This window comes from Salmo trutta, chromosome 5 (genome assembly GCF_901001165.1).
Source record: "Salmo trutta chromosome 5, fSalTru1.1, whole genome shotgun sequence".
NCBI lineage: Eukaryota > Metazoa > Chordata > Actinopteri > Salmoniformes > Salmonidae > Salmo > Salmo trutta.
The window spans coordinates 17,861,261-17,883,624 of record NC_042961.1 but is presented as its reverse complement, the minus strand read 5'-3'; the positions used below and the strand labels follow the sequence as shown (position 1 = coordinate 17,883,624).

The 22,364-nt window shown below is 40.7% G+C and overlaps 2 protein-coding genes across 9 annotated transcripts in view; one reads left to right on the top strand and one right to left on the bottom strand.

The window, feature by feature from the left end:
* LOC115193780 (apoptosis-stimulating of p53 protein 2) overlaps positions 1-2,763 on the top strand; it is a 50,438-nt gene extending 47,675 nt beyond the window's left edge. For all 4 annotated transcript variants that reach the window (XM_029752761.1, XM_029752760.1, XM_029752759.1 and 1 more), the window contains 4 exons: positions 258-391; positions 515-681; positions 928-1,127; positions 1,263-2,763. In XM_029752761.1, coding sequence (XP_029608621.1) covers positions 258-391; positions 515-681; positions 928-1,127; positions 1,263-1,304 — 543 coding nt within the window. In that variant the 3' untranslated portion in view covers positions 1,305-2,763. The remainder of the gene's footprint in view (positions 1-257; positions 392-514; positions 682-927; positions 1,128-1,262) is intronic.
* Positions 2,764-9,774: 7,011 nt separating this feature from the next.
* Positions 9,775-20,273, bottom strand: LOC115193778 (polymeric immunoglobulin receptor). Of its 5 annotated transcripts, none has more exons than XM_029752754.1 (11): positions 20,147-20,273; positions 16,377-16,688; positions 15,823-16,152; positions 14,847-14,913; positions 13,041-13,129; positions 12,846-12,886; positions 10,966-11,034; positions 10,657-10,695; positions 10,422-10,487; positions 10,219-10,269; positions 9,775-10,062 (listed from the first exon to the last, which is right to left on the bottom strand). In XM_029752754.1, the coding sequence occupies exons 1-10, from the start codon at positions 20,202-20,204 to the stop codon at positions 10,219-10,221; spliced, it is 1,122 nt and encodes a 373-aa protein (XP_029608614.1). In that variant the 5' UTR covers positions 20,205-20,273; the 3' UTR covers positions 9,775-10,062. The 5 variants fall into 5 exon arrangements, 4 of the variants coding, with proteins under 4 accessions (XP_029608614.1, XP_029608615.1, XP_029608616.1 ...); XM_029752755.1 differs by having other exon boundaries at positions 14,847-14,895; XR_003878234.1 differs by having other exon boundaries at positions 9,775-10,059; positions 10,422-10,695.
* Between the last annotated feature and the right edge of the window lie 2,091 nt (positions 20,274-22,364).

The following is a 22,364-nucleotide window of genomic DNA, read 5'->3' as shown; positions in this document are numbered from 1 at the left end:
AAGGTCTTTTAAAAATAAAAAAAAAGACATTCACAGAGGAACAATGTTTACAAGTGCTTGTGTGTAGTGAAGAAAAATGTATACGGTGTTTTTGTAATAGCAGGTTAGATTGGTAGCTGGTAAACCATCGTACTCAAAACGTTTAGTCTTACTGTTTTGTAGTCTTAGCTGATGATGATTTGTATCGAGTGTGTATTGTGTAAAATAATGTGTGTGTAAAGTGAGTTGTAAAGATCTACCTCTCTCTCCTGTCTCAGGTGGAGGACCCTAGTCTGCCAAATGATGAGGGGATCACAGCCCTCCACAACGCAGTCTGTGCCGGACACACAGAGATCGTCAAGTTCCTGGTCCAGTTTGGTGTCAACGTCAACGCAGCCGACAGCGATGGCTGGTGAGTGGACGCTACCAACACCTCTGATTCTGACCCTTACAAAAGCCAGCGAGGGAGTCTGACTTGTCTAACTTGAAAGTATTTTGTTATGTATGCTTTGTTTTTTCTCCCTCTCTCTCTCAGGACTCCCCTGCACTGCGCGGCCTCCTGTAATAACGTGCAGGTGTGTAAGTTCCTGGTTGAGTCGGGAGCAGCGGTGTTTGCTATGACCTACAGCGACATGCAGACGGCAGCGGATAAGTGTGAGGAGATGGAGGAGGGATACACCCAGTGCTCCCAGTTCCTCTACGGTCAGTAGTTCTACAGCTACTGGTACAATAGCCTTGAGTGTTATGTCAGGGGAAAGTCTCTGTTTCTCTTTGCATTGAAGAGACAGTGGGCGGTGTGGTTGTTGATGATACTGTACTAGTCATGGTGTATGTGGATGCACACCTGTAGGTGTCATCTGCATTTGCCGTTTGTGTGTATGCGTGTATATTTCTGTGTGTGTGTGTGTGTTCTTGCTCCGCTAACACCCCGTCTCCTCTCTCCTCCAGGTGTGCAGGAGAAGATGGGCATCATGAACAGGGGCGTGGTGTACGGCCTGTGGGACTACAGCAATGACAATTCTGATGAGCTGGCGTTCCACGAGGGAGACTGCATGACCATCGTCCGCCGAGAGGACGAGGACGAGACTGAGTGGTGGTGGGCGGGCACGGGCGACACGGAGGGGTACATCCCTCGGAACCTTCTGGGGGTGAGTCGCGCTGTGTCAGAACAGCGTTTCGTCAAGTTAAACATTTTACTGAATACATTTCCATTAAGATGTTGATTTGGTTGCTAGTGTTCCAATGCATCTAATAAGGTGTTTGTGCGTCTGCTTTCTCAACAGCTTTACCCAAGAATTAAGCCCAGACAGAGAAGCCTGGCTTAGACCCCCTGTCAATCCTGAACTGTAAATATAGCAGGAGGCATGGACACTGGCTGCATCTCATTGGTCCAATACCTCTCCTCATCTTCTCTTCTTCATCTGCTCTGATCTGTGAAGTAATATGAGGGAAGGTTGAGATGGAGCAACAATTGAGATGCAGATCCACACAGGCTTTATTTAATAGGAGCGCACAAGGAGAGGCCAACAATCACGTGAAGAAACGTTGAGACCAAACCGCATGAAGGACTTTAAACTGACCCAAGAACACTACAGACGTGCCTATGACCACTGACTATGGCCCATCTGAGGTACTTTTATATACCAGGAGAAGAGGTTTTCCACTGTGTGTGTATAACACACTAAAGGCATTATGTTTCTCTACATGTTTGTCGTATTGGTTTCCGATCAAGTATCTGCAGTTGTAGATATTGGTCAGAATGTCTGGGGATAAATGTAAAATGGAACAAGCAGTATTTTTATGTAGAAAGGTGATTTTTACACTTAGTTTTTAAAACTGTTATTCTTTCATTTTAACCTCGTCAGAAAGAGCTGGAGCTGAACAACGTGTTAGTTGAGTGAATGAATGAGTGTAATACATGATGAATGTGATGAATTCTTTATGAACAGGTATTCTGTTACCATGACAATTCCTGTGTGGGCTCAGTCTGCTTATGTCATTTCCTGTTTTTAGTGACAGTGTCCCACTCAGTATAACTACAATAGAAGCCCATGTTTCAGCATTGACCCTTACTGTACTGGCAAGGGTTAATGTGTGAGTGTGTACCACTTACCACTGTTCAACTTATCAAACTGGGAATGAAATGATGAAACGTATGTTAGGTTGGTGAAATGTAGCCTATACCACTGTTGAATGAGCTATTGCTTTTGACTCTTGTTCTACGATGATGCTAAGATAGAAAATATACTGTACCACAGGCTAAGTGAGCAGATATAAGCAGCACTCGTTATATTTCTCTACACTGGCTTAATGGTGGAGATAAGTACTACAGTTGTGTTAGTGTCACAGTAGACATTCCTCGGAAACTATGACGTCACTAGTGAAATCCACGTGTCATCTGTTTCTAAAATGGCGCCCCTGCATTTAAATGGACCATTTAGCCATGTAGGAAGGATGAGAGGGTAAACTTCAAGGAACCTTATTCACACGCTATGTAGCTTGGCTTGAGGAGTAAGAGATGGTAGAGATTAATGCTTATTGTGTCAGGTCTTTCCTTAAAATCTCTAAAGCAAGTTTAATGAAAACTCAATCAGCTCATTCATAGTAAGGAATTCTGCATCAACTCGTCTCCACCCATACCACTGTCTATTCAACAGATGGATTTATTTTTGTTACATTTTATTATCGTTCTTTTTTGTCTTGTCAAACTATAACCTCACATGTAGAATTGTAAACATTTACAATAAAATACGGACGTTCCGGATCCGGTGGCATGCATTGAAACGTGTGGCATTTTCGTGGCTTTCTTTTGCAAATTCTAATGACTAACAGACTTATTTCCTAAAACTTGTCAATACTAAACATCCTATTAGGTGTGGGACATTCATCGTGTGACTAGGAATAAGTAGCAGGTCTATTACGCTCCAGCAGCTGGAAATTGTCCCTCCACAATTCAACTCTGGGAACATGGCAGCTCTCAACACCAGACCATGGTACATGGTTTACCAACTGATACAGAAAACGTCACCGGAATCAAAACTTTTGAGTTTTTCTATTTCAATTTATTATACAAAATTCTTGCAACCAATAGAATGGGAGGGGTAGAGTGCAGTTGAAGTGTGTCAACGAAAATAAAAGAACTAATGTAAAATATACTGTGTCCATAAAATGTATATACAGTTGTAGTCGGAAGTTTACATACACTTAGGTTGGAGTCATTACAACTTGTTTTTCAACCAAGTAATTTTTTCAACAATTGTTTACAGACGGATTATTTTACTTATAATTCACTGTATCGCAATTCCAGTGGGTCAGAAGTTTACATACACTAAGTTGACTGTGCCTTTTAACAGCTTGGAAAATGCCAGAAAATGATGTCATGGCTTTAGAAGCTTCTGACATAATTTGAGTCAATTGGAGGTGTACCTGTGGATGTATTTCAAGGCCTACCTTCAAACTCAGTGCTTCTTTGCTTGACATCATGGGAAAATCAAAAGAAATCAGCCAAGACCTCAGATAAAAAAATTGTAGACCTCCACAAGTCTGGTTCATCCCTGGGAGCAATTTCCAAATGCTAGAAGGTAACACGTTCATCTGTACAAACAATAGTACGCAAGTATAAACACCATGGGACCACGCAGCAGTCATTCCGCTCAGGAAGGAGACGCGTTCTGTCTCCTAGAGATGAATGTACTTTGGTGCAAAAAGCGCAAATCAATCCCAGAACAACAGCAAAGGACCTTGTGAAGATGCTGGAGGAAACGGGTACAAAAGTATCTATACCCACAGTAAAAAGATTGTACTTTTTGGAGAAATGTCCTCTGGTCTGATGAAACAAAAATAGAACTGTTTGGCCATAGTGACCATCATTTGGAGGAAAAAGGGGGAGGCTTGCAAGCCGAAGAACACCATCCCAACCGTGAAGCACGGGGGTGGCAGCATCATGTTGTGGGGGTGCTTTGCTGCAGGAGGGACTGGTACACTTCACAAAATAGATGGCATCATGAGGAGGAAAATAATGTGGATATATTGAAGCAACATCTCAAGACATCAGTCAGGAAGTTAAAGCTTGGTCGCAAGTGGGTCTTCCAAATAGACAATGACCCCAAGCATACTTCCAAAATTGTGGCAAATGGCTTAAGGACAACAAAGTCAAGGTGTTGGAGTGGCCATCACAAAGCCCTGACCTCAATCCCATAGAGAATTTGTGGGCAGAACTGAAAAAGCATATGCGAGCAAGGAGGCCTACAAACCTGACTCAGTTACACCAGCTCTGTCAGGAGGAATGGGCCAAAATTCACCCAGCTTATTGTGGGAAGCTTGTGGAAGGCTACCTGAAACGTTTGACCCAAGTTAAACAATTTCAAGGCAATGCTACCAAATACTAATTGAGTGTATGTGAACTTCTGACCCACTGGGAATGCGATGAAAGAAATAAAAGCTGAAATAATTCATTCTCTCTACTATTATTTTGACATTTCACATTCTTAAAATAAAGTGGTGATCCTAACTGACAGGGAATTTTTACTAGGATTAAATGTTGAGTTGAGTTTAAATGTATTTGGCTAAGGAGTATGTAAACTTCTGACTTCAACTGTAGGTTCAGAACTTTTGCAAAACAGCACAGTTGGAAAATATATGGCAAATAGAAATCAAAACTGGATGGTCTAAAGAGATAGATGGGAGGGGTTGAGGTTAGCTGAAGGCTGGGACTAAAAATAAACAAAAGGTAACTATTGTCAAATATAATATTTCCGTATAATGTATAAGCTTGAAGTAGAAGCCTAAGTGTTGTTGTCCATTAGTTTACTCCAATTAGGGGAGGGGTGGTAGGGTTAGGGAAAATAAAGGAAAATGTATTAAAAAAGAAATATATACACCACCGTTCAAAAGTTTGGGGTCAATTAGAAATGTCCTTGTCCACCAAAAATAACATCAAATTGATCAGAAATACAATGTAGACATTGTTAATGTTGTACATTTCTATTGTAGCTGGAAACGGCAGATTTTTTAAATGGAATATCTACATAGGCGTACAGAGGCCCATTATCAGTAACCATCACTCCTGTGTTCCAGTGGTACGTTGTGTTAGCTAATCCAAGTTTATCATTTTAAAAGGCTAATTGATCATTATAAAACCCTTTCACAATTATGTTAGCACAGCTGAAAACTGTTGTTCTGATTAAAAGAGCAATACAACTGGCCTTATCATAGCCAGCAAGCCAGCCAGCCAGCTAAAGTGAGTTATGTTTGCCTGCTAGCTAGGCTAGCAACCTAACTAGCCTAGCTAGTCAACCACCACATAGCTAAGTAGTAAGCCAGAGAATAACTAGTCTAGCATTAATGAGGTTGTAATCAGAGAGTATATGTTGGAGATCCTTGGTTTCATCCCATCCTAAATTGGTTTAGACATGATTATTCTGCTCCCTGGCTGAGTATAGAGAGAAATATGGTGTCTTCTATGGGAAGAGGTGGTCTTCACTGACATACAGTGCATTCGGAAAGTATTCAGACCCCTTGACTTTTTCCACATGTTACGTTACAACCTTATTCTAAACTGTATTAAATCATTTTTTCCCCCTCAAATCTACACACAATAACCCATAATGACAAAGCAAAAACAGGTTGTTAGAAATGTTTGCAAATGTATTAAACATGTAAATATCACATTTACATAAGTATTCAGATCCTTTACTCAGTGCTTTGTTGAAGCACCTTTGGCAGCGATTAGAGCCTTGAGTCTTCTTGGGTATGACACTACAAGCTTGGCACACCTGTATTTTGGGAGTTTCTTCCATTCTTCTCTGTAGATCCTCTCAAGCTCTGTCACGTTGGATGGGGAGCGTTGCTGCACAGCTATTCTTAGGTCTCTCCAAAGATGTTCGATTGGGTTCAAGTCCAGGCTCTGGCTGGGCCCCTCAAGGACATTCAAAGACTTGTCCCGAAGCTACTCCCGCATTGTCTTGGCTGAATGCTTAGGGTCGTAATCCTGTTGGAAGGTTAACCTTCGTCCCAGTCTGAGGTCCTGAGCACTCTGGAGCAGGTTTTCATCAAGGATCTCTCTGTACTTTGCTCCATTCATCTTTGCCTCGATCGTGACTAGTCTCCAAATCCCTACCGCTGAAAAACATCCCCACAGCATGATGCTGCCACCACCATGCTTCACCGTAGGGATGCTGCCAGGTTTCCTCCAGATGTAACGCTTGGCATTCAGGCCAAAGAGTTCAATCTTGGTTTCATCAGACCAGAGAGTTTCTCATGGTCTAAGAGTCTTTAGGTACCTTTTGGCAAACTCCAACCGGGCTGTCATGTGCCTTTTACTGAGTAGTGGCTTCCCTCTGGCCACTCTACCATAAAGGCCTGATTGGTGGAGTGCTGCAGAGATGGTTGTCCTTCTGGAGGGTTCTCTTATTTCCACAGAGGAAATCTAGAGCTCTGTCAGATTGACCATCGGGTTCTTGGTCACCTCCCTGACCAATGCCCTTCTCCACGATTGCTCAGTTTGGCCGGGCGGCCAGCTCTAGGAAGAGTCTTGGTGGTTTCAAACTTCTTCAATTTAAGAATGATGGAGGGCACTGTGTTCTTGGGGACATAATGTCAACTGGGGGACATAATATAGACAGGTGTGTTCCTTTCCAAATCATGTCCAATCAATAGAATTTACCACAGGTGGACTCCAATCAAGTTGTAGAAACATCTCAAGGATGATCAATGGAAACAGGATGCGCCTGAGCTCAATTTCGCAAAGGTTCTGAATACTTATATAAATAAGGTATTTCTGTTTTCATTTTTAATCAATTTGATAAAAAAATCAAAAAACCTGTTTTTGCTTTTTCAGTATGGGGTATTGTGTGTAGATTGCTTAGGATTTTTTTTATTTAATCCATTTTACAATAAGACTGTAAAGTAACAAAATGTGGACGGAATGTAAGAGATCTGAATAATTTCCAAAGGCAAAACTGCGCTTTGGTCCTATTAATGCTCACACAATTTTTATTTGGTGCAACATTTTTAAACAATGTAACTAGCTGGGAATCAAAATGGCATACCCACACTCCAATGTTTTACAATAACGCCTTGCGATATTGAGGGTGGCCTTTTGCATCCCCTCAATAGTCCAAATGTGAGATCTGTACCCTTATCAATATCATGGACAGTAATGATTTGACTAATATCCCAAGATTTGAAAGACACACACATTACCAGGCAAATCCTTTTTTCTACTGTATATTTACAACTTAGGTCAGCTATGCTGGCCTATGGAGTCCCTTGGGAAACCAAACTACCGAACCATCCAATGATGGGATATATAAATAAATTATCTTAGCTTCTGAAATGACTAATCTCTATTATATATAAACAACTTTTGGAAAACAAATATCCTGGGATAGCAATTAAAAAAGTATTGTCCACAGATCTAATTTCATTTGAACAACCCTTTAACTGGAACAGAATCTGAAAAAATATGACCTTGGCATCCCGTCAGTTGACAGACTGCATTTAACACCAAGGAAAGATTTTACGATGAAGTTATCCCCAACTCCCAGCTGTTCATTATGTCCCCGAAATCAGGTAGGCACATTCCTCCATATGATGTGGGAGTGCCCTGCAGTTAAATACTTTTTGGGCAAAGTTACAAAATTCCTTTAGAAGTGCATGAATGTAAATATTCAATGCTTTGCGTCTATTATGTTACTTAACGATGATAGCTCCTTGAATTTCTCAATCAAGCAACGATTACTGCTTGCAGGCGTCATTGCCGCAAAAAAAGATGTTGGCTCTTAGATGGCACTTACCTCACTCTCCCAATTCACCAGTGGATACAGTTACTATTAGAAGTTATAACATTAGAATTATCAACAGCGAGACTGAATGGTGCTAGTCAAGGAACAATTGAGGCCTGGACGAATGTACTTGACTCAAGAGAATAATCTCAGCTAAAGCCCAACACATACAAGTAAACAATCCATAAAGCCCAACACATACATACAAACAATATATACACTGAACAAAAATATGAATGCAACATGCAACAATTTTTAAATATTTTACTTAGTTACAGTTCATGTAAGCAAATCAGTCAATTTAAATAAATGCATTAGGCTATGATCTATGGTTTTCACAAGATTGGGAATACAGATGCATCTGTTGGCCACGGACACCTTAAAAAAAAGTTAGGGGCGTGGATCAGAAAACCAGTCAGTATCTGGTGTGACCACTTTTACTTCCCCCAGTTTCTGTGTTGTAGTTCGTGTACTTGTGAGTGTGTGTTTCAGGAAATGGCTTCCTGAAATTCTCCCTAAGCAGCTGATTGGTCGGCCCCCATTGATGATTGGCGAGCTGACCCCGCCCCCTCGTCAGGACGAACCTGTCTTCAATTACAGACTCCGTCTGAAGCAATATAAGCCAGTAGTCTGTTGCTCAGAATTGCCCCAGGTTATTGCTGAGAGAGGAGGCTGATGGCGCAGGGTCATTATGTTGGTTGTTGCGAACAGGTTTGGTATGTTCTGTGTTAGTTTGTTGCTCAGTCAGATAGAGCTTACTTAATATCCTGTGTTTCTCAGGTTTTTTTTGTGAAATAGTTTGTATTATTGTGTTTCATTGGTTCCCAGGGGGGAAGGCACCTAGGGAGGGCTTAGGCAAGAGGCCTGCGGGCATACATAACCCGTAGTATTCACTGTCTATGCACACTAGGTAAGACATGGGTGGACCACCCCCTGTATTTTGGTTAGTGCACCAGATGGTGCTAGTTAGTTAGGTAGGTAGGCAGGTAAGGTAGGAGTTTGGGCTTTGATATTTACTTTCTTTGCTTTGGTTCCGTCCAGCCCCTTTTCCCCCAAATTACTGTATAATGGAATAAATTCCTTGTAAACGGTAATTCTCTGCCTTTTGTCATCCTTACTCACACCTATAGTCCCATACCTCTTTCACACCACGTTGAGTTGTAGCAAGGTGTTGCGCATGCCTCTAGGAAGAGGGAACGCAACAACCACCATTTGTCTCATGCAGCGTGACACATATCCTTCACATAGGTTTGATCAGGCTGATTGTGGCCTGTGCCATGTTGTCTCAGTCCTTTTCAATGGCTGTGCAAAGTTGCTGGGTATTAGCTGGAACTGGAACATGCTGTCGTACATGTCGATCCAGAGTATCCCAAACATGCTCAATGGGTGACATGTCTGCGTATGCAGGCCATAGAAGAACTGGGACGTGTGGATATTTGTATTGGAGGTGTGGGATTAGATGGATACATGTTGGGACTCGGTGTGGTTTAGAGAATAGGATGGGATGTTGGGGCTGTAGGCCCACTTTTTGTTTTCTGTTCCTGTTTACATTGAATTTATTATCACTTACTCTTCTTTTTTTGTGCTATTTTGAGTGGCAGCCTACATGTACGTTTGAAATGGATAATGTACCTGTAACCCCCCCCCCCCCCCCAACAAAAAACAAATAACAATGTGGTCCTCCCAAAAATAACACATCACATAGTAACGGCTGTGACTGTCTTGTAGACCTGGGCCATATGTATCAAGCGCCTCAGAGTACGAGTGCTGATTTAGGATAAGTTTAGCCTTTTAGATCACAATGAATAAGATTACATGGCCAGGGGGGACCTGATCCTAGATCAGCACTGCTACTCTGAGACACTCGATACGGTCACAGATAATTGTGTTGGCATTAGAATTTAACCTACCCTCTTGTTGTGAGATGAAATTGTACTCTGCATCTAGGAAAATAGTGTATATAAGTATTTTAATCCCCTGTTAATGATGTTGTACATGCATTCATTTCAGGTAAGTTTCTTAAAGTACTTTATTTCAGATATGTGGCATTGAAATACACATCAGTGTGTACATTAAACTTCAGAAAATCAAAAATTACACTCAATCTGCCTTTGTCTAGAATACACAATCACTGGCATAATTAAGCCAGCAGAGCCTGAACAATGGAAAAGAACAAGACTGTAATAGACAGGCATTAGTAACCAGTAACCCCCAAAGAGGTAAGAGCTAGGGAGTAAAATGGAACAAGGCCTATTTTTAATTTGGAGGGACTTCAATCAGTCTGTTCTGTTGCCTCCTGCTGGAGAGAAAGTGAACCTTCAGTTATCGGTGAACATACCAGTCGTATAGGTTACTAATAGACAATGATCAGTTTGTCAGAACGTGCAGATAAAATGTCAAGTGCACCAATGGAAAGGAAATGGCCAACATGAAGGTTTGCAGTGATCACACTGACCTATCTTTGGTGTGCGGCCACTGTGCTGTAGACCACATCTGGTTTTGCTGCCTGCAAGAGAGGAGGAACACACACAGTAATAGTTATAATGGGGATTTACAGAGTCTATATAAATATAAGCTTCTGCCAGTAGAAATGCATAGAGGCATGAATAAGTTAGTCAAGTCATCAACGCAGTAGAGCATCTTTTTATGTAGGCCTACATTTGGTTGGGTCTTGTTCTTGGTGACCACGGTGCTGTATGTCACTGCATCATCAGGAAATGGGTCCTGATGGTAGACGGTTACAGAGTTATTCAGATAACATTTACATCCATTTTGTATTCATTTTACATTCTACAATACATCAGGGCTGTCAATTCAAGTTCTGCTTCTCAAGACAGAAAAATACTATAGAAGACCAGCAGTGTGTATGTGTTTATTGCTGCTTAGGAATCACAGTGCCGTAGAAGTCACCATGGCTCTCAGGGTTTAGGCCCTGTGGGATGGAGGAGAGAGAGCAACATGATCTCATCCACTCAGAGAGGGGGTTAGTTAGGTTGCAGAGGGTTTAGATTGGGTTGGAGGGGGTTGGGTTGAGTTTGGTGGGTGTTTAGTTGGGTTGCAGAGGGTTTAGGTTGGGTTGGAGGGGATTGGGTTGAGTTTGATGAGGGTTTAGGTTGGTTTGAGTTTGATAGAGATTTAGTTGGGTTGCATAGGGTCGAGGTTGGGTTGGAGGGGGGTTGGGTCAAAGAGGTTAGGTTTTTACCTGTTGTGCTGTTCTTCTGGTGTGACTCACAGTGCTGTAGGTAATGTTCTGCTCAGAGTCAGCAGACTGCTGAAAGAATGAAACACAAACCTTGTTAAAATCTGTTGGGGCTAGGGGGCAGTATTTTCACAGCCGGATGAAAAACGTACCCAATTTAAACAGGTTACTACTCTGGCCCAGAAAATAGAATATGCATATTATTAGTAGATTTTGATAGAAAGCACTCTGAAGTTTCTAAAACTGTTTGAATGGTGTCTGTGAGTATAACAGAACTCATATGGCAGGCAAAATCTTGAGAAAAATTGAATCAGGAAGTGGGAGAAATTAGAAATGTAGTTTTTCTTTTGAATCCCTTGAAAAACTACAGTGACATAGGATTTACATTGCACCTCCTAACTCTTCCATTGGCTGTCAACAATCTTTAGGAACTGGTTTCATCCGTCACCTGTTACCGGGCAGAAAATTGTGGCTCAGTCAATCACTGGCCAGTCTGAGGACAGGTGTCTTATGACACGCGTGCGCGTGACTTCGTTGTTTTTTATTTTTCTTCTGGGATGAATACCTTTTGCCCGGTTGTAAAATTAGTGCAATTTTACATAAAAAAATACACTAAAGGATTGATTGTAAACATCGTTTGACGTGTTTCTACAAACGGTAATGGAACTTTTGACCATTTCGTCTATGGATATGCGTCCACGCCACATGGCATTGTAAAGTGTTCTGGATGGGTCAACAAAACTGGCGTATTTGGACATAAATGATGGACTTTGCAGAACAAATGAACATTTCGTGTGGAAGTGGATGCCCTTCCGAGTGCATTCCGCCGAAGATCAGCAAAGGTAAGAAAATATTTCGAACATATTTTTTGAGATTTGTCGACGCCGTGGTTGTAGGCTAACTGTATAGCTTAGCATTGAAGGCTAAGTTCTGTACTCAGAATATTGAACAATGTGCTTTTTACGTAAAGTTATTTTGAAATCTGACAAAGTGGTTGCATAAAGGAGTAGATTATCTCTAATTCTTTAAATAATTGTTATACATTTTGTCAACATTTATGAGTTCTTCTGTAAATTAAATATGCCTATTCACCGGGAGTTATGGGGAGAACATTTTCTGAACGTCACGCGCCAATGTAGAAATTGGGTTTTTGGATATAAATATGAACTTGATCGAACAAAAAAAATGAATGTATTGTCTAACATGATGTCCTAGGAGTGTCATCTGATGAAGATTGTCAGAGGTTAGTGCTTAATTTTAGCTGTATATCTGGTTTTGTGATGGCTATCCGTGCTTGGAAAATAGCTTTTTTTTTTGCTAAGGTGCTATGCTAAAATAATCTAATGTTTTGCTTTCACCGTAAAGCCTTTTTGAAATTGGACAATGTGATTGGATTAACGAGTAGAGTATCTTTAAAATGCCGTATAATACTTGAATTTTAATTTTGAGATTATTATGAATTTTTTTTTCGCGCCATGCTATCTCACTGGTTGTTGTTCAACCAATCCCTTTAGCGGGATTGTATCTCGAAGGGGTCCTCAAACTTTATTTCTTTTACGACAGAAGGATGTTGCACACATGTATATTGACACATGAATTTGCAGTTTCAATGTACTCTAATGAATGTACAAAATGTGTTATCATTCAAGTGTCAGGAGTTGTGGTGAGGGATTTGAGGAAGTCAAATATGCATACTCAGTGCATGACCAAATTGAGAAACCCAGTTCTCTATAAACTGTTTAACTTAATATTCTTGAGTCCAGTAAACCTAAGAGATCGGGTTGATAATTGAGACCTTTTATGACTATCAACCAAAGAGAGCCCTAGAATATCAAAAAGTGAAAGGAACAGATGAGTGAGAAGATAACATGATCATAGCTTACTACTGGGGTGTTTGGGGGTTGGTCCTTTGCCTTCTTGTCCTCTGAAATAAACAAAAGAGGATGACCGTACTAATGATCTTTGATGTCAAACCTTTCATGTGTAGTAGCAACTGTCGTGTATTTATAATATTCCGCAAATGACATTAGTCATTATTATTATTGTTTTAATCAATTTTCATTAAAACAAATACTTACTATGTTTTCTGAACATCTTCAATGTGACCAAGGTACCAGCTATCAACACCACCAACAGGCTCAGAGGAATGACCAGGACTACCAGCAAACTGGAGTATAATTTGCAATCAAATAGAATATATAGATAATCACAGTCATTGATCTACATGTCATAGGCATAATTTTTTTGCACTGTTGCGACAGAGTAGAAATACTTTATAGCCAATCATGGTCTGAACACATTAGCTTCAGGAAGAAAGGAATAAGGAACTTTACCAAAAGAGGGAGGAGAAGAGAATGCCACAAATGCTTAAGTATGTCACAATACACGCACAAAGATATCTAACCATGGGGAAGTGGTAAAGGAAAGTGTTTTTTGTTTTGTATACACTTTTATCCATTGCCCCCACACCCTTACAGTATCACCAACCATTTGGATGAATATTACATTTTTGTCGTTTAGCAGACACTCTTATCCAGAGCGACTTACAGAAGCAATTAGGGTTAATTGCCTTGCTCAAGGGCACATCAACAGATTTTTCTGACTAGGGGATTTGAACCACCGTCCTTCCGTTTAGTACTGGCCCAAAGCTCTTAACCATTAGGCTACCTGCCACCAATGTTCCATATAAGCTGCACACAGCTCCCCCACAGGAGAAATATCAGCCTCCACAGAGAAGCAGGAGATTGAACTTCACTCAACTTTCACAAGTTTTCTTTGTTAACACTATAAACGATTCCCTTTACTGTGGGAATTCAATCGAATCAATGCAATATTAGCCAATTTCATTGCAACATACTGAAGCAAAAAGAACTTTGCAATACTTCGTATGCAAAACTAACTATGCAAGATATTTTGTTGTAGGCAGAATGCATCGGAGTAGGATTCTATTGCATTGACAGTCACAACTCAGGCCCATACTCTACAGACCGGTGCACCATAACCAATAAGATCTGCAGTAGGCCTATATGCAAATAGACCACTGCCATATATAGATTTGTGCCATTCACTTTGAACTGGACTGTTTTACAGCATGAGCTATTATTATGTGTTTTGAGATCAAACCAAGAGCTGCATGTAGCCATGTGTTCACATTTGTTCATATTATTTTCTAGTTAGAGTTACTAGCCTAGCTATAGATAATTTGTATTCGGTAATGTGGGAGTGACTGCTTCCTACAAGAGCACAAAACGTGTACATTTCTAACCATCTTTGAAAATCAGGTAAAGAGCTTTTTTTATGTCTTAATTTTGTATTTTGAGAGAGACTTGAATAAGCTAAGTTGCCAATATGCAGAGGGTAGCATAATTTGTCTGATTCTCTGTAATAATGGTATGTGAATAATAATTAATTGTATTTTGTATAGTGGTTTCTTGCATCAAACAACACAACAAAATGTTCAGTCATCTCCTTGTCTGAAGGACAATGGATAATTAATGTCAAGCCCTGCATGTTTTTTTTCAAAAGTCTCATGCAATGTAGGCCTACATTGAACACCAGACATTGGATGCTACTGTAGGCTGAAGGAAATAACTGCTATTTCCATGTTAAAATGTTATCTGAGCCATAGTTTTTGATGGTAGGCCACTCTGTTAGGCCTACAGTATGATCAAATAGCCACAGTAGCCTACTTGGCCACTGTTAAAACAGTAAATTAAAGCAGGTACAGCCTCAGTGTTCACAGTAAACATACGCCGGAAGTTGCACAGAATTTTCACAAAGTTCAAGTTTGCACTCAGCAGACCTGACATTTTCTCAGTGCTTAAACATTTTTAGAGGGAACATTTTCTGCTGCCCCTGTTAAAGTGAGGAGACTGAATACTGACCTCTGGGTCCTTTCCTGTCGCTTCTCGTCAGTTCCCCCATTGTTCTGGTCTGTAACAGAAGAGGTGACTATGGGCTGAGAAGTGTTAGACTCAGCACCTGTTAGTGAAGTTTAGTTAATGGTTGGAGCTTTTGTCGCTGTGAGAAGCTACAATAAGTAGCTCCAATAAACTGACTGGTGTACAATTTAGATTTATATGATTAAAACCAGGTAGCTGGAATGTTGATTAGCTAATCTATATAATGCTTTCTTAGCTTGTGATTGACACATGCGTTAAAATTAAATTCCTTGAATTTTCAGTATTCATTTCAAATCTAGGTGGTAGATATGATGAAACAGTTTTATAAAGATTGTTCCATTTCTTAATGATCTTTAACATGACTGACAGGATAATCTCAAGAGAATGTGTGGTCAAAAGATTTCCACTTTGGGGCCTCTTGAGTGGCGCAGCGGTCTAAGGCACTGCATCGCAGTGCTAGAGGCGATGATACAGACCCGGGTTTATTCCCTGGCTGTGCCACAACCAGCCGTGGCCGGAAGTCCCATAGGACGGTGCACAATTGACCTAGCATCGTCCGGGTTAGGGAAGGGTTTGGTCATGGGGGCTTTACATGGCTCATCGCACCCTAGCAACTCTTTGTGGCTGGCCGGGTGCCTGCAGGCTGACCCTGGTCGCCAGATGAGCGGTGTTTCCTCCAACACATTGGTGCGGCTGGCTTCCGGGTTAAGCTGGCGGGTGTTAAGAAGCGCGGTTAGGCGGGTCATGTTTCGGAGGACACATGACTCCACCTTCGCCTCTCCCAAGCCCTTTGGGGAGTTGCAGCGATGAGACAAGATCGAAATTGTGAAGAAAAAAGGCAAAATACAATATATATATATATTTCCACTTTGTTTCAGAAATGTTCCTTAATCTCTAACACTGGATGAATAAACGGATGAATAAATCCCATGAATATATGGGATTGCTCTGTACTTACTTGTGATGGTGGTGTTACTCTGTGTTGTGGTTGGTTGACTAACAGTGATATGAACTGGTATCTGTAGATCTCCAACTGCACACCAGTACCAGCCAGTGTTCTTAATTTTTAGTTGACTCATCGTTACGATCATAACTTTTTTTCCATTGGCACGAATCCGCTTTATTTCTACTGATGCTCCATCTAAATTCCCAACACTCCTCTCCATGCAAGAGCCACCCAGCCTGCACCAGCAGAAACCTCCAGAGTTACTATAGTTACAATTGACAGTGACACTCTGTCCTTCAACTCCAGTCACATGTTGTTGGTCCACATAGAGTCCTGCAGTACCTGCACAATGAATGGATTTGAAGGGTCAACATTTGTGTGAATGTCAAACAATCCCCATACAGAGTACATGTTCGGTCATTTTAAAAAGGTAAATCTAGATCAGAAAACACAAATGGTTTAAACAGAATTATGAGGCCAGATGCTCATCTAAACTAACCAATTTTACATGGTATTACTAAACTCAGTAGATGGTATTTTAATGATCAGAAAGGTAAGGATCTCACCTGTGGAAACTGACAAATATAGATGTGTGGTGTCACCTTTCTCCACAGCACCCCAGAAATATCCAGAGACCCCTAGTTGCAGATTCTTCATGGTCACAGTGAAGACTCTTGTAGTAACATTATCAGCGATGGACAACCAATTAGATGCACTCTGAGAGTCAGTACGTATTAGAGTAGAGCAAAAATGGAAAAAATATCCACTACACCAGTATTTCACATGTTTTTCAGAGCCATGATGATAGAGACATGGGATGGTGATGGAGCCTCCTTGCTTTACAGACACATGACTCACTGTGGACACACCGTGAATACCTGTAGACACAACAGAAAATACATATATAGATACTTTAATTTTACCCAGCTGCTCAAGAGTCCCACCAGATGATCAGCCAAACCACTTGACACAATGTATACATTTGTGACCTCTGGAGAAAAATGAGTGATACTGTCGTTGTCACACTATGTGTTTGTGACACCAGAGAAGACTGAGACATGTTAGTGCTGATGTTGTCACACCCAAATCCAGCCATGAGAACATAACACTTTGACCATTAAACTCATATTTAGCTTTGACACCCCTAAACTATGGAGACAATCTCTAGTTTCAATCATATAAAATTCGAAGTCAATGAAATAGTTATGATATACTGTAACTTTGACTGGATGGTTGTTCTGATATCTACTGTAGTACAATGTTGGCAAAAAACGTTTGTGCAAAATATGTTACTGACACTTGTTATTAGGTAAAAATATCCCTATTTTTTTCATATTGATAGACATGAGAGCTTTTTCTTTTCTATTTCAAGAGTTCGATGGTATCTTGGGCCATGCCAAAGATGAAAAGTGGATCACTATGCAAGAATATTACTTTATTTTCCCTGCCCACCCCAGGTTGGCGTGCTATTACATGTTACCAAAGGTTAACAAGGATCCTCATAACCCTCCTGGAAGGCCCGTCATTAACAACAATAATACAATGAAATATTACAAGAACACTAAAGTATACTTGGGGCGGCAGGTAGCCTAGTGGTTAGAGCGTTGGGCCAGTAACTGAAAGATTGCTAGATCAAATCCGAGCTGACAAGGTAAAAATCTGTCGTTCTGCCCCTGAACAAGGCAGTTTATTTTATTTAACCAGGTAAGACTGTTCCTAGGCCGTCATTGTAAATAAGAATTTGTTCTTAACTGTCTTGCCTGGTTAAATAAAATAAATAATACTACACATTCAAATAACATACAGTTGAAGTCGGAAGTTTACATGCACTTAGGTTGTAGTCAGGTTATAGTTTTGGAAAGTCGGTTAGGACATCTACTTTGTGCATGACACAAGTCATTTTTCCAACAATTGTTTACAGACAGATTATTTCCCTTATAATTTACTGTATCACAATTCTAGTGGGTCAGAAGTTTACATGCAATAAGTTGACTGTGTCTTTAAACAGCTTGGAAAATTCCCGAAAATGATGTCATGGCTTCAGAAGCTTCTGATCGGCTAATTGACATCATTTGAGTCTGGTTCATCCGCCTGAAAGTACCACGTTCATCTGTACAAACAATAGTATGCAAGTATAAACACCATGGGACCCCGCAGCCGTCATACCGCTCAGGAAGGAGACGCATTCTGTCTCCTAGAGATGGACATACCTTGGTGCGAAAAGTGCAAACAGAACAACAGCAAAGGACCTTGTGAAGATGCTGGAGGAAACAGGTAGAAAAGCATCTTTATCCACAGTAAAACGAGTCCTATATTGACATAACCTGAAAGGCCGCTCCGCAAGGAAGAAGCCACTGCTCCAAAACCGCCATAAAAAAGCCAGACTATGGTTTGCAACTGCACATGGGGACAAAGATCATACTTTTTGGAGAAATGGGAATGGCAGAACGGACTCCAACCCAGGATTGAACTCGTGGTCCAGTCAATAACGGGGTTGTGTTTTTGGAGCCAAGAAAATCCCTACACAACAAGAACATGGGGGGACTCAATGAAGAGAAGCTGTGTAGCCTCACTGTGATTTCCTGAAACCCACAGATTAACAGGAACAGTGCTGTGGGTAACTCTACCGATGGATCGGCCGTCCAGTGCTCTAGCGTCCATGGGAACAGAGAGGAGTTGGGTGGGGATACCTAATTCAGAAACTAGGGTAGCGTCCATAAAACTCTCATCCGCCCCAGAGTCAATGAGCACCCGGAGAGACTTAGACTGGTCTCCCCACAGCAGTATCACGAAAAAAGGAGTGCGGTTGATGGGAATTGGAGGATTCCCAGTCTGACTCACCAGAGTGCTTGTACCTCCTAACGAAATAGGTCTCTTAACCGGGCAGGTGGCTATATAATGTCCCGCAGCCCCACAGTACAGACAACTGTTGGAACTTAGTCTATGTGAACGTTCCCTAGGCGACAATCTAGCTCTGCCCAGTTGCATAGGTTCCGGTGTATCTGACTCACCTGTCGCCGATGATAATGCTGTACTTTTAATTACACATTACATATTACACATGACAAAAAAAACATATTGAGAAACTAAAGTGTGAAATGCCACTGGTGCACAGTTATATAAAACAATGACTTGTCACTGAGAGACTAGTCAGGATCGAGGGAAAGATGAACGGAGCAAAGTACAAAGAGATCCTTGATGAAAACCTGCTCCAGAGCACTCAAGACCTCAGACTGGGACGAGATTTCACCTACCAACAGGACAACGACCCTAAGCACAAAGCCAAGACAATGCAGGAGTGGCTTCGGGACAAGTCTCTGAATGTCCTTGAGTGGCCCAGCCAGAGACCAGACTTGAACTCGATTGAACATCTCTGGAGAGACCTGAAAATAGCTGTGAGGCGACACTCCCCATCCAACCTTACAGAGCTTGGGAGAAACTCCCCAAATACAGTTGTGCCAAGCTTCTAGCGTCATACCCAAAAAGACTTGAGGCTGTAATCGCTGCCGAAGATGCTTCAGCAAAGTACTGAGTAAAGTGTCTGAATACTTATGTAAAAGTAATATTTCAGTATTTTATTTTTTATACTTTAGCAAAAATTCTAAAAACCCATTTTTGCTTTGTCATTATGGGGTATTGAATGTAGATTGATGAGAGGGGGGAAAAAAGCAATTAATCAATTTTAGAATAAGAATGTAACATAACAAATGTGGAAAAAGTCAAGGAGTCTGAATAATTTCCGAATGTACTGTACACCTGTCTGTCTACCCCATTCTTTGTCACCCTGATAAAGGCTCTTGTAGCCGCAACGCGCCAGTAATCTTTTAAATTGTTGCTATATATAAGCCGTAAACAATAAAGGATTTTACATTTTTTCCACTACATGAGAGTGCCTTAATTACTTCTGGAAGTTGGTTTGCAAAAAGGCTTTTTTAGCATTGTTTACTATCCAGCATCAACTTATTTTTGTTCTGTAGTATTTCATGCCATGATCAAAGAGCACCTCATGGTATTCAACTGTAATCAAATAAGTGCTTTATTCCTATGTCTCTTCTTAATGTTAGATCTCGTTTACTGGAAGTTGTATTTAAATGTGTTATGCAAAAACTAGAAAAAGATATCTGCTGAAAAATACAACTCTTCCACAAATTAAAACGGCACTCATCAATACATCTGAGCACAACATAATGAAAATCTTTAATGTGACTACAATGTCTATGGACGAAGAAAGAACATTACAAGTGTTATAACTTTCAGTATGTACTCAATCTCAGTGTCTGATTTAGAGGAGCTGAGTCTAATAATATCAAACAACAAAATGACTTCCCTCACTTACCTGACAGTCCAGTGAGGAAGAAAAGAATGCGCAGGACAAGGAGGAGATATGGAGCCATGATTGGATGAGAGAGAAATTCTCTGGTAGCTTTTATGTTTGAATGGGTGCACTGGTGTGTGTCAGGGACCAGGGCACACAGGCAACTAACTCTACTTCCTGATCCTCATGGATATCCTTATTTAACTCTTCCTGTTTTAACGACATTGCAACCATGTGCCCTGTGCAAGACCTTGTGTAGTCAATGTTGAGCTGTTGAACCTGACCACGGTTGATGTTAATACATATGTTGATTTATATGATAATTGCTTGTGGTTCGTTCCCCATCCTCAATACCCTGATAAAGTAATACATTTATAAACTCCTGTTCTGTGTTGGTCTGATAGTCCTTTCTGATATGAATGAGGTCCATTACTGATTACAGTTACATGAAAAATAAAGTAATTATTAACAAAATCCTTTGGATTACTCAAAATGAGTAACGGAATCCAATTACATTTGTCAAGAAAAATGTAAACGTTCACCTCATATAGCATTTCTTTCATTTAGTAACATGAGTAAGCCTAATTCCAAATTGTGGACAAATGTGAGAGCATAGCCTAAGATCTTATAATTCACAAGTTCTACTATATGTTTAAGAGCATATTCAAAGTGCTCCATACAAATATTTTCAGTTGCTAACACCAGCCCATGACTTGGTCGTACCACTACTGACCCTTCATTAAGCCCCGGCCCAGAATTTAGGCAACCAATTGCAGCGCTCATATGGATAGCAACGGTCATCGACTCCAACACCTTGGACAAGCTCACTTTTAAATCACATAAAAGCCAGTAAAGGAGGATATGGCAAAAACTGAAAGTGTTCTTCCAAAAACAAATAGCTAAATAATTGAACAGTACACCAGGAGTACTTGCTACTGTGATTCCTGAAATGGAGAGCCTGTTGGTGGAGTATTTTTAGAGTCCGAAATTATACTTTTATTACATTGTTGGATAGCTCAGCTGGTTAGCTACTGTAGATGGCTCTCAGTCTCATTGACCACCAAATGTTGCTGACGCTAGCTAGCCTACTAACGCTAGCTAGCTTACTAGCAATGTTATGAAAACAACTCCCATCTACTGTCGACATCAGGATACGATTTGAGAGCACTATTTAGCTCCAAAAGTGGTTATAGCGAAGACAGTGCAATATTATGATAGGCAGAAACTGCTTCTCTAATATAATCACTAATCACAATTATAGGCAATGTCATAGCGATGTTAGCTAGCTAAGCTCATGCGCAGAAACGCATCACCGGTTCTAACGGTCATCTTGTGCCAAACTGTGCATGTGCAGGCCGTCAAATCAAAGGCACTCCTTCGATATTAAGTTATTTTTGACGAAAATTAAAACGTGTCAGTTTGTCACTTTTACGAGGTTGGAGTAATGTTCAACTCCTTAAGACACTGGCTCGAATCTAAGTTGTGCCTTTAGATTTTGAGAAAATGAACAACTAAGGAAGAATTTTTCACTTCTCTCATTGACTTCTCCAACCCCAAACCCCAGACTGGCCTGCTTGGTCTACTTCGCAAGCGTTCCTGGAAGTCTTGCGATGTTGCGCCTATGGATTTAGAAACTCTGTGGAGATAGCTTTGACTGCATGCTGGCTGTGAATTCAGAGCCATTTATTCAGTGGCTAGCTACACTACAAACATAATTTTACCAGGTTCATATGAAGCAATTGTAATTACAGTCCATCACAACATACCCAAGAATTTCCTGACTAGCAAGGGTAGTCTGTGTTTAATTTCATTGTTTATTAGAAACACAGTTTGAGATCATTATGAGTGAATATCACCAATGGTTGAATGCGGAATTGACCCCTCGCTAAGCCCTGCCACAGAATTTTGGGCAACCAATCAAATCAAATCAAACCAAACTTTATTTGTCACATGCGCCGAATACAAGAAGTGTAGACTTTACCGTAAAATGCTTACTTACAAGCCCTTAACCAACAGTGCAGTTCAAGAAGAGTTAAGAAAATATTTACCAAGTAGACTAAAATAAAAAGTAATAATAAAAAACGTACACAATAAGAATAACAATAATGAGGCTATATACAGGGGGTACCGGTACCTAGTCAGTGTGTGGGTGTACAGGTTAGTTGAGGTAATTTGTACATGTAGGTGGGGGTGAAGTGACTATACATAGATAATAAATAGCGAGTAGCAGCATTGTACA

Bases quoted from the DNA above. Each gene is read 5' to 3' on its own strand.
- LOC115193778 (XM_029752754.1), bottom strand. From the start codon at position 20,204: ATGGCTCCATATCTCCTCCTTGTCCTGCGCATTCTTTTCTTCCTCACT. The intron at 16,689-20,146 runs GTAAGTGAGGGA...TTGTGTCTACAG, and splicing joins CTTCCTCACTGGACTGTCAG to GTATTCACGGTGTGTCCACA. The intron at 10,696-10,965 runs GTAAAAACCTAA...TCCATCCCACAG, and splicing joins CCAGAAGAACAGCACAACAG to GGCCTAAACCCTGAGAGCCA.